At 37.7% G+C, this 12081-nt stretch overlaps 1 protein-coding gene across 2 annotated transcripts; it reads left to right on the top strand.

Annotated features, from left to right (window-relative positions):
* The first annotated feature begins 217 nt into the window (after window positions 1-217).
* Window positions 218-12081, top strand: LOC121726218 (dolichyl-diphosphooligosaccharide--protein glycosyltransferase subunit STT3B). Of its 2 annotated transcripts, none has more exons than XM_042113454.1 (14): window positions 218-524; window positions 596-814; window positions 902-1145; window positions 1274-1472; window positions 1796-1967; window positions 2845-3023; window positions 3249-3442; window positions 7058-7245; window positions 7795-7897; window positions 8242-8484; window positions 9059-9156; window positions 9546-9674; window positions 10399-10483; window positions 11226-12081. In XM_042113454.1, exons 1-14 carry the CDS (start codon window positions 343-345, stop codon window positions 11298-11300), a joined length of 2310 nt encoding a protein of 769 aa, XP_041969388.1. In that variant the 5' UTR covers window positions 218-342; the 3' UTR covers window positions 11301-12081. The 2 variants fall into 2 exon arrangements, with proteins under 2 accessions (XP_041969388.1, XP_041969389.1); XM_042113455.1 differs by having other exon boundaries at window positions 3249-3433.

Consider the following 12081-nt stretch of genomic DNA (forward strand, 5'->3'; position numbering starts at 1 on the left):
TATAAAAGCCAAACACATTACACATTGTCATCCACAAGGCACAAACTAAATCTCATATACCCATTCCATGAATCTACGAATCATGATTTTAATGAAATAGTATATTTGTGATTCACATAAAAATTGAAAAATGGTACACAGTATTTTTTAAAACATTTGGTGGGTCGTGGCCAAATCGTGGCAGCAATTTTTTTTATTAGGGCAACTATTTTCAAGAGAGACGTGTCAGTCACTTACAAGTCAATCAATTTTCAATAAAATTGTGATTTGTGTTGTTGAATTGATGTATGGAGAATTATTTATATCGGATTAGGGAATATAAATAATATTTATAACTTCAAAATGCCGGCGTCCATAGAGGCGAACCCGGCGAATGGACAACGCAAAGGCATATTTGAGAACACTACCGGCTTCAGTACATTGATCACTGTTACGGTTCTGTTGTTGGCTTGGTTGGCCGGTTTTGCTTCCCGGCTTTTCGCTGTAATAAGATTTGAGAGCATAATTCACGAGTTCGACCCATGGTAAGATGTGTAAGTTTGATAAAACATTGATTTTCATAAAAGTTCAGTGTTAACCAAAATGTCACTTTCAGGTTCAACTACAGATCTACTGCTTACATGGTCGAGCATGGGTTCTACAACTTTTTGAACTGGTTCGATGAGCGGGCGTGGTACCCCCTCGGTCGTATCGTGGGGGGAACAGTGTACCCCGGTCTCATGATAACCTCAGGGACCATACATTGGATACTCCACACCCTCAACATTCCCATACACATTAGAGATATTTGTGTATTTCTGGCGCCGGTGTTCAGGTATTATGATTATTTTTTTTTCGATTTTTTGAAGAGACAAATTTCTACTTTTAAAACACTAGCTTTATTATGTGATTTTATTTCCAGTGGCTTAACTGCTATAGCGACATACTTGCTAACCTCGGAACTGTGGTCCCGGGGTGCCGGCCTCTTCGCTGCATGTTTCATTGCAATAGTGCCAGGCTACAGCAGTAGATCCGTAGCAGGAAGCTACGATAATGAGGGCATTGCCATTTTTGCACTACAATTTACATATTATTTGTGGCTGAAGAGCATTAAGAGTGGTTCTATTTTCTGGTCAATATGCACTGCCTTATCTTACTTTTATATGGTGAGTAAGAATTGCCTTACGTGTTATACACAAGTGATAGTGAGTTTTCTGCTATTGTTTTGGAAAAAAAAAAATACATATTTAAAACTTTACAGCAATTGCTTGAAAACAAACTTGTGTCCTTACAGGTGTCAGCATGGGGAGGTTACGTGTTCATTATTAACCTCATACCCCTGCATGTGTTTGTCCTACTCATCATGGGCAGGTTCTCCCAGAGGCTGTTTGTCAGCTACACCGTGTTCTATATTGTGGGACTACTGCTGTCCATGCAGATCCCATTTGTGGGCTTCCAGCCTATTCGCACCAGTGAGCATATGGCTGCATCAGGTAAGCTTTTATACACAATATTCTCTTTAGAAAAAGTGTAAAATTTCTTGTTGTATACTTAAGTATAGCTTGAACCAACTATTTATAATATTATTGCTTGACAATTTTTATTTATTTATATAAAAATTATGTGTAATACAACAATATAATAACAAAATGTTAGGAACATTATTATGGAAATTTCTTCTAATGTATTATCCTCCTTGTTAATATAATCTCCATGCTCCTTCCTTATGCCTGATGCATTGGGGAAGGAACTTAATATGTAGTATTATAACATTATAATTTTAACTTTTCAATTAACATTATAATGTTTGTTTAAGGTGTGTTTGCTCTACTGATGGCTGTCGGAGCTCTGAAATACCTTCACAGTCTAAATCCTAAAGGGCAGTGGAAGCAACTGCTCATCCTAGGAGGTCTAGCGAGTGCTGGACTGGTATTTCTAGTGGTAGTTCTTCTCACCTACATGGGAGTTATTGCACCATGGAGTGGCAGGTAAAACTCATTAACCTTTAGGTAACATAACTACTAGATGACGCCGGCAACTCCGTTGCACCAAAATTCGTTCATTGCGCGGGAACTGTCCGTTTTTCTGGGATAAAAAGTGTCCTATGTCTCTTCCCGGGACTCAAAAGTATTACCATTCCAAGTTTCAGCAAAATCAGTTCAGCGGTTTGGTCGTGAAAAGGTAACAGACACAGAGAGAAAGAATAATATTAGTATGGATAGAAAAGGATTTCATTTTTAAGTAGTGTTGTATAACAATTTTCTGAATACAAGTTAAATCTATTATGTCTTTGCTAGGAATGTATTTTATATTTAAAATACCTATTTAATTTTGTGCATAAGAAACTTGTTACACAACTACATATTGTAATAAAATGCCAAACTAGTTTGATTGTGCATAAAAAATATCATATACATTTTTTATTAGCTAATGTTGAATTATTATTGATAGTTAAATTTAGACATTCCCTTAAAGTTTTATTATTTAAGATTTTATGAGTTAATCCAAATGTAACAAGCAAAATAAATGATTGTATATATGGAAAATTAAAGAGAACACCTACATTTTCTACATTTTGTATACAAACAAATATCTTGTGTCGGCATAATTTTGCCCTCCTGTCATTTAAATAGCTTATATTCATCACATTCAGGCCATTGTAATTAAAATTATGTTTGCAACATACATAGAGTGACACTCTGAACATAATTGCATATACATATTTCAAATGCAAAATTATGCAAATAGGACATGTTCATTACTAAAGAAAGGTTGTTTTGTAATTTTCTGTTTTATTAAATAGAGAAAATATTATGATGATAGATAAAAGACTGCTTTCACTTAAAAAAAAACTTTTTTTTTCAGGTTTTACTCCCTATGGGATACTGGCTATGCAAAAATCCACATTCCAATCATTGCATCTGTGTCGGAGCATCAGCCCACCACATGGTCGTCATTCTTCTTTGACCTCCATGTTCTAGTGTGCACATTCCCCGTGGGTCTCTGGTACTGCATCAAGAATATTAATGATGAAAGAGTTTTTGGTAAGTTATAACTATTTTTCAAAATCTAGTTGCCTATCTTATTTCGTTTCTAGAACCTAAAGTATCTCCATTCCTCATACAAAATTTTATCAAAAGGTTTAAATGTAAAGTGGTAACAAAAATACAAGCAAAGTTAAGTTACACATATTTTTTAGCATGATAATCATAGTATATAACCATAGTACCATTGTTAGTAGTCCTGCTATAAAACTTTGTTTGTTACAGTGGCGCTATACGCACTAAGCGCGGTATACTTCGCGGGTGTGATGGTGCGTCTGATGCTGACGTTGACGCCGGCGGTGTGCGTGCTGGCCGGCATCGCGTTCTCCATCCTGCTGGAGCTGGCTTTACGAGAAGATGAGCCACAGCCGGCAGCGCCCGCGCCGGACTCCAAGCCGCTCTTCGATAAGGTAGTAGAGGTAGCTGGTACCAACTGACAATATTTAAAAAAAAAAAAGTCTATGACATCAATATCATCGTTGCTAATCTATTGACACCTTATTGGTAAAAGGAGAATGCCCAAAAATATATGGTGTCCAGTACCATTTTGCGTCAAAACGAAACTTGGTTTTTTAAAGTCTATGATTATCACTTTAGCTCCTATAAAAATTTCTTTGGAAACAAAACTGGGGTTTCAGAGTAATTTGATAAAATCGAAAATAACCTCAAAATCTTCAAAGTACCCATTTTATTGACAGGTCCATACACGAGCGAACGTTATTGCTCTAAAAACAGAGTAAGGCGCTTATATTAGTAATAAATCATCACCGAAAGGTGACTAAAAGCCGCCGCTATAATATCTACTATCTAGGAGTATTTATTAAGTATTATTGAATACATTCTCTTAAGCAATTTAGGTACTTAATTTAATCAGAAATGTAACTAACATTTTAGTCACAATACTTTTCACTTTTTTTTTTAATGAAATAAGGGGGCAAACGAGCAAACGGGTCACCTGATGGAAAGCAACTTCCGTCGCCCATGGACACTCGCAGCATGAGAAGAGCTGCAGGTGCGTTGCCGGCCTTTTAAGAGGGAATAGGGTAATAGGGGAAGGTAGGAATGGAAAGGGAACGGAATAAGGGAGGGTAGGGAAGGGAATAGGGTAGGGGATTGAGCCTCCGGTAAACTCACTCACTCGGCGAAACACAGCGCAGACGAGGACGAGGACGAGCACAGAACAAACTGAGGACGTGGTATTTCTCCGGTCGAGCCGGCCCATTCGTGCCGAAGCATGGCTCTCCCACGTTAAGTACTGGACACATAGCCCAATATGCAATTAAAATAGCGGCACAGTATAGCAATATTAGTCCCTACAGTAACGAAACGCCTTTGACATCGCACGATGCCGCCACCGATGACAGGTACCAAGCAGATAGGCCAGGGTTGCCACGAAATGGGAAATAAAATAAAAATAAAATATTGTGCCTGTAATGCAAATGTTATCATTTAATCTGTTTAATCAGCGTGTTATATTTACATATTTATTTTATTAATTTTAAAAACTTTATGCACATATAGGTACAAAGGTGGACTTAATGCCGTATGGCATTATCTACCAGTCAACCTTTGGGCGATACAAGGACATAGTTGTATAGGTGCCAGTCGAGTTGAAAGAGGAAAAGACAGAAAAAATAATAAATATATATAATAAATTATGAAAACTAAGAGTCTGCCAACTGTTTCAAGTAAAACTCACGTACCCTGCGCTTAAAAGTATTTCTGGTTTTTGACATCCTGATTTCCGGAGGAAGAGCGTTCCAGAGGAGAATAGCCTGGATATTAAAAGAAGAGTGGACGGAACTTGACTTGTAAGAGAGACAACTCAAAAGCTGATTTGAAGTGGATCGGAGGTTTTTATCGTGCCTGCTGCAACAGTATTGAAAATGAGGGGCGAGATATTCGGGAGTATGAGGATGATGCAGCAGTGAATATAGCACACACAGTGCCTGCACAGAGCGGCGCTGACGTACTGGTAACCAGTGTAGCTTGGAGCGATACGAAGAAACATGGTCGTATTTTCGAAGGTTGAATATGAATCGGAGGCAATTATTAAACAATCGGTCGAGTTTATCGAGTTTGTCGGCATTAACATCTAAACAGCACACGTCACCATAGTTAATTATAGGAAAGATAGGGGACTGGACCAGCAAGGTCTTGACCGGAGTGGAAAAGAAATTTTTGAGCCGGTAGATGATTCGTACATATTATCGATCGACGCACGTCCACCTTTGTACCTATATGTGCATAAAGTTTTTAAAATTAATAAAATAAATATGCCTTGCGAAGGTGCCTTTTTACTTAGAATTTAGTATAGGTACTTACTTAATACATATTCAGAATATAAATTAAGGTGTGCTTACCGGACTAGGAGTTATCCAAGGTTGTAATTAATTAAACATTGGCGTAGACACTTCTTCTTCTTTTTATTTATGGCTCTTTTGTGAATCGCCAATGTCAGAGTGTGTTGGAGTAGGCTCTGCCTTAAAAGTTGGTTTAATGAACAAACAAGGGTATGTACGGTGAATTTATGATAATGGACGATGTCTGTTGAAAAATCTATAACCTAAAACAAACACAAACATTTATGGATTAGTACACACACCTATAATCTAATTTTGTTAGTATGAATGTATGTACAAAGAGTTTCAATAAATGGAGTATTTACAAAACAGTAAATGTCCCAATGACAGATGTTAGAAAAAATGCGTCGGTTAGGGATGCAATCGATAAATCGAAGTCTATGAAAAAAATCGATTTAAGTGTCTAATAGCAGCACTGAATCGATTAGGTGTAATGGATTAGCTTAAGAGGATTCCACACCGCCCTTTTTTCCATACAAACGCTGTCCCCTGTTTCCTCCCTGGATAATGCTAGTAGAGTTTTAATTTTTTTCCTAAATATCTACGGCCACTAATACAATGTCCCTATGTTTTCTTTTTTTTCATAATTTAATTATTAAATAAGATATGAACGTTCAAAAACCCAAAAAAATGGCCAGATTTTCCACTGTGTTCAAACGTCCAGAAAACAGATTTGGCTAGATTATACAAAAAAAGCAAAACATAGGAACACAGCTCAAGCCTTTTTTTAATCTTTAATGAAAAAAGTACTTAAATCGGTTAAGTTTTGGAGAAGGAATCAGGGGACAACGAATCGTTGATTTTCTGGATTTTCTGCAGTTGTCTCTATCGCGTTCTGCGGTATAGGCTTGAGGTAAGGGAGACAGCTATAGATATTACACGTACTTTTTTTTCATTTCTCTAGCCCCTGTTGTATCCTCTTAATATTTTACTGTTATTTAACATACATATTATAGAAAAGCTAATGAATTATTTCAATAAATAATATTATCATTTGGAAATTGTTATTAAAGCAAGTAACATTTATAAAAATTGGAATAACGATTGCAATATAACTGCTTTAGTCGAATGAATCGATATAGTTACAATATATTATTGTTTGATGTGTAATCTGTGGTTTCTAATAATGCATTACATCACTAAACGAATGTGGAGGGAGTCATTTAGTAACTTTTAATTTTTAATTAAAATTCCGGGTTCAAAAATTGGATTCCTGGCGTGTAATTACGTAAAGAATTCGAAAAATAATTACTATAAGGGTCATAATTACTATAAGGGTTTCATATTGACGCATGAGAATTTATGGTACCGACCTTGGGCATTCTCCTTTGGAGTAGAGTGATTGATTGACTACTTAAATCTAATGAAGGTTTTCCAAACATATTTTGAAGGACGAGACACCTATTCATCTTCTCCTTGAGTGTCCAGCTTCTTTACAGAACAGAAATAGGCACCTTGGGCGCTACGACTATCATCTACACAGGAAATTCGTGGCACCAACCCCAACCACATCCTCAAATTTATGAGCAGCATTCTGTTGGGGACGGTAATGCAAAGAAGTCACAATAGAAACTTATGAGTCGCATTGATTTCAGAGCTACAACGACCTGCGTTTAGGGAAAAAAACGATTACGGAGCTGTTCTATATACCTGTTAACTCCATAATTCCAGGCGGGCAAGCCCAAGAAGCGTGCAGTGGAGCCCGTACCAGCGGACGCGGGTCTCGGCATGAACGTGCGGTCCGGCACACTCATAGCATTCATGATACTGCTCATGCTGTTCTCTGTGCACTGCACCTGGGCAACGTCCAACGCCTACTCCAGCCCCAGTATAGTGCTGGCTAGCTATGGAAACGATGGGTGAGTGTTTTGAATATGGAAATTATATTTTCTATAGTATGAAGTATATCGCTATTCGCTAGTGTTATAAATGGTGTTAGTGAGTGTGTGGTTGTTTTTTCTTCACATGCAACTACTGAGGGTCAATTTATAATAGAGCAGATTCGAAGCGAAGCGAAGCAAATTCCCAAAAGCAAAACACAGAAAATTCAACCTTAATTCCAGAGTGTAACGCATACATTACTTCTGCCAGGCCAATCAGCGTTGGCCGGGCGCATTCACGCGAATTCGCGCGGATGCGCGCTTTTTTAAATTCTCAGAAGTAATAAAGAGCGTTAAAGCTTTGGAGTTAAGGTTGGATTTGTTATGTTCAGTTTTAATAATTCGCTTCGATGCGTTTCGACTCTGCGCTATTATGATTCACCCTAACCTGTTTTACTGTGGTATATCTATTAGTTATTTGCGTCTACTACACATTTTATGAAGCTTCGTTATCATGACACAGTGTTGATTTTCGTAGCACACAGAAATGATGTATTTGACATAGTAATAAGTAAAAATATATTTTAGGTCTCGCAAGATTCTGGACGACTTCAGGGAGGCGTACGGCTGGCTGTCGCAGAACACGCCAGATGACTCCAGGATCATGTCCTGGTGGGATTACGGATACCAGGTACTACCATTTTTGCGATACGACAGAATGCTTATAACAGCATTTAAAAAAAATATCAATAATTTTTGACCTCTACCACCTAATTAACAAAAAAAAACTTACAAGTTTTATTGCAATATACATCTGCTGGTTTGAAATTGAAAGTAAGCAGGACGGCGCGAAGAGGATGATAAGAACATCACACACCAAAATTCGGTGAAATGATCTTGAAGACGAATATAATATTTATTGTTTACATATCTTATGACCATAGTTAAGCACTTATACTATGCTAACTCATATCCCTATGAGCAGGGTAACTTTGACAATTTACTTTTTTTTTTTAACATTGCATTTAACCACAGATCGCGGGCATGGGTAACCGCACCACACTCGTCGACAACAACACGTGGAACAACTCGCACATCGCGCTCGTCGGCAAGGCGATGGCAAGCGACGAGCGGAGCGCGTACGATATAATGACGACGCTCGGCGCAGACTACGTGCTCGTCATATTCGGCGGCGCCATCGGTTACTCCGGCGACGATATCAACAAGTTCATATGGATGGTGCGCATCGCTGAGGGAGAACATCCCAAGGATATACATGTGAGTATATTATGTACAATAGTAAGCATACCAACCACGAAACCGCTTTGAGACTCAAACGAACGGATCGGAATGCCGCGTATAACACGTGAAATGATGTTGATAAGAATAGGGCGCGGCATTCCGATTCGATCGTTTGATTCTCAAAACGTTTCGTTGTAGGCCTCCAGTATTGTTGAAATTTTAGTTGTGACAAGCAAAATTGCGGAAATCTACGATAAGTTTCGACATTTAAAGAAATTTAAAAGACTTATACCCCCACAGACTCACGGAGCAATACATACATTGACAATATTATAGATATCGCGTATCTATAACGTGAATGCGAAAACATGTGTTATGTACGAATTATAACAAGCTACATTACCATATTCGTCATTACCATTAAATATTTAAAATGTTAAGAACTGTCACAGGTTTTCGCAAATATTGTGGCCTGGGTCAGAGGAAATGCATTTCCTGTTTCTATAATACTGTCTTGTTTATGCAAAGTGCTAATAAAATACCTCTACAAGCCTAGTGTTATATAAATACTACTCCAGCATTATGTAGTGATAATTTTTATGTTTGACAGGAAGCGGACTACTTCACTGAGCGAGGAGAGTACCGAATAGACAACGAAGCCTCAAAAACCATGCTGAACTGCCTTATGTATAAACTGTCGTATTATAGGTGGGTAGTTAATCTAATCGTTGTTATTATATTTTTGCATAATTAGCATGTGCACACTTGTCGAAAAATCTGGTGTACCATCTACCACTATAATACTGATGTAATACTAACGCGGTTGATAATATTATTGTACTTTCGATATACTTTCAATCAATCGCATGTTATTATATTTTGCATGTGGCCGTTTGCATTGTAGTACGTGTGCATTTACGACATAACTATGTGCATGTAATATAATATATGTTTTGTATACAGATATTTAGTTATACAATGTTTTTCATACCTTGTTTGTTGATCTTGTCTTTCTTGTCAAGACATTGTATAATATACAGTGTAGGTCTTATTATGATGAGTATTTAGTAAAATTAAACGTCCCGTCTGTCCGTCAGGTACGACAGCGGCGGCAGTCCGCCGGGCTACGACCGGACTCGCGGCGCGCTGCCCGGCAACCGCGGGTTCAAGCTCACCTACCTCGAGGAGGCCTACACCACAGAGCACTGGCTCGTGCGCATATACAGGTACGCCGTACGACTCATAAACCACCAGTCTCACCTCCGTAACTGATACGATTTTGATTTACGATTCCGATTAGTTTCAAATTGAGCCGCAGCAAGATCGTGCGCTAGTATAGCAGTCGGGAGTGGGAAAAGCCTTTGTGATCGAATTATTACAGTTCCAAGTTTTAGCGCTAGTATATATGTGTGTAGATCGAGCTGATTCGATTCTCGATTCGATTGTGATTCTGTCCGGAGTAAGGCAGCAGTAACTATAAGGTCCACTTGTGCGAAACTGTCACGTCGTTGCCGCGTAGTGTCGCGTAGTGCGTTCTCACCTTAACCCTTAAGTGTTTTTTTTTCTGTCATAAAAACAATGATCAAATGAAATGCTATAATATTTAATCAAGAGTTAACTTTAACCCAGAATGACGTCAGTAAGCCTTAAGGCGTAACATCTGCATAGCTATAAGGTTAAAAAAAACCAGTCAAGTCCGCAATATCTTAAAGTTTTGGTGATTAACATACGTAGCGGATTGGTAGGTTTTGAGTGTTGTCGAAAAATGTTACATTAATACTTCGATTGCGGATTCCAGGAAATGCTCTTGTATTCTATTGTTGTCACAATCACCGGTGCTCTTATGGGGCTTGAAGAATTAATTGATTTTTTTTTCTTTACATTACGGAAATTATTTATTAGTCGTCGTTATGTTTTTACATATTTTATTGATTAATAATATGATTTCAGAGTAAAAAAGCCGCATGAGTTCAATCGGCCGCGTCTGCCTCTCGCCAAGAGAACCATACAGACATCCAACAGTTTGTCGAAAAAGGTAAGCGCAATTTAACTAATGCATATTGTAGATGCACAAATACTGATTCACAAGGTAGCTGTTAATCGTTTGATGCAATTTTTATGGTCCTTACAAACTGCACTTTCGAATGAAAGCTAGCAAGCCTTTCTGTCATTTGAAACAGTTATCTATTCATGATTAACTGATTTCTTGAAGCGAATGGACTATAGAGGTTTGTTAATCCTTTTACACATTTTCACAGCCTGCGTTTGATGTAGGATCGATGGTATAGTACAAAGTATATAATTTTTTATGCTCTTTTATTACATAATTTATATGTATTGACATTCGTGTTTAAATCGCTGAACCATTTAGTTAAAATTTCTTAAAAAAACATTAGGTATACAGTTTCTAGATATATGAATTTGTGTTTGATGAGATGTAATCCATACTAATATTGTAAATGCGAAAGTGTGTCCGTCTATCTGTTACCTCTTCACGATCAAACCGCTGAATCGATTTCGCTGAAATTATTTATGAACTTACTTTGAGTCCTAAGAAAGGACATAGGATACTTCTTATCTTGGGAAAATCTACGGTTCCCGCGCGATAAGCGTGTATCTGCCCAACGGAGTTGCGGGTGTCATCTAGTTAAATTGTTAAAATTCTATTAAGCTGTCTACTACGTGCGTGAATTTGAGAAATCGCAGAAGTTTATACAACTTAATGTTGTCGTTCATTTATAACTTGACTCTAAATCAGTACTAATTGTGTCCCCCAGACGTCGCGGAGAAGAAAAGGTCTGCTGAAGAACAAGCCGGTACTAGTGAAAGGCAAGAAGATGCGACTAGAGTGACGCTAGCGCCCCCACTTTGTTCCTACGGCCGCTCTCGCGCGGGCAATGCTCTGACGTCACAACTCAGTAAAGTTACTTTTACGGATACGAACAAACTGTACTCCGATTTTACTGTTTTAATCCGGCAATAGTATTGTTATTTCGATACAGTGTCCAAAAATGACTATATTATAGCAAACAGCAAAGTCTACACAAAACCACTTTGAGATCACTGAGGCCAATAAAACCAGTCGTTTAAATACTTATCACATCACACAAAATTAGTTTGTGTGATGTATATTAGAATACTATTGCAGTTTAAGAAGCACCAGACCTGATCGAAGCAATATTGTCGTCGGATGAAAAAAGCAAATTCGCGACGGAAACTACAAAAGATTACGTCAAGCAGTTGTAGTTTTCAACTATTTTCACAAAGTACCGTAAAAGTAGCTTGATTCATAATAACGTAATAAAATTAGTTGAAAAATATTTTTATGATCTTGAAGAACCTTAAGCATTTTCAAAAATTGCTCCTCACTAAATATCGCTATGTTGCCAGTCAATTATTAAAACATTGCCCGCGTAAGAGCGTCCTACCATATTATTTGTTACTACTGTACATACAAATGCCATTGATGTATAATGAATGGACACACTACTTGTTTATGGCCTAGATACTGGTACCGTAATACCTATTTTTTGAGTTACAAATCATGTAAACCTCAAACAAATTGCAGGGTCTATTTATTATATGTCTGGCTATACATAGTTTTGTTGCACGTTTGAACGCATTTCATTATTT

This window comes from Aricia agestis, chromosome 4 (genome assembly GCF_905147365.1).
Source record: "Aricia agestis chromosome 4, ilAriAges1.1, whole genome shotgun sequence".
NCBI classification, from domain to species: Eukaryota; Metazoa; Arthropoda; class Insecta; order Lepidoptera; family Lycaenidae; genus Aricia; species Aricia agestis.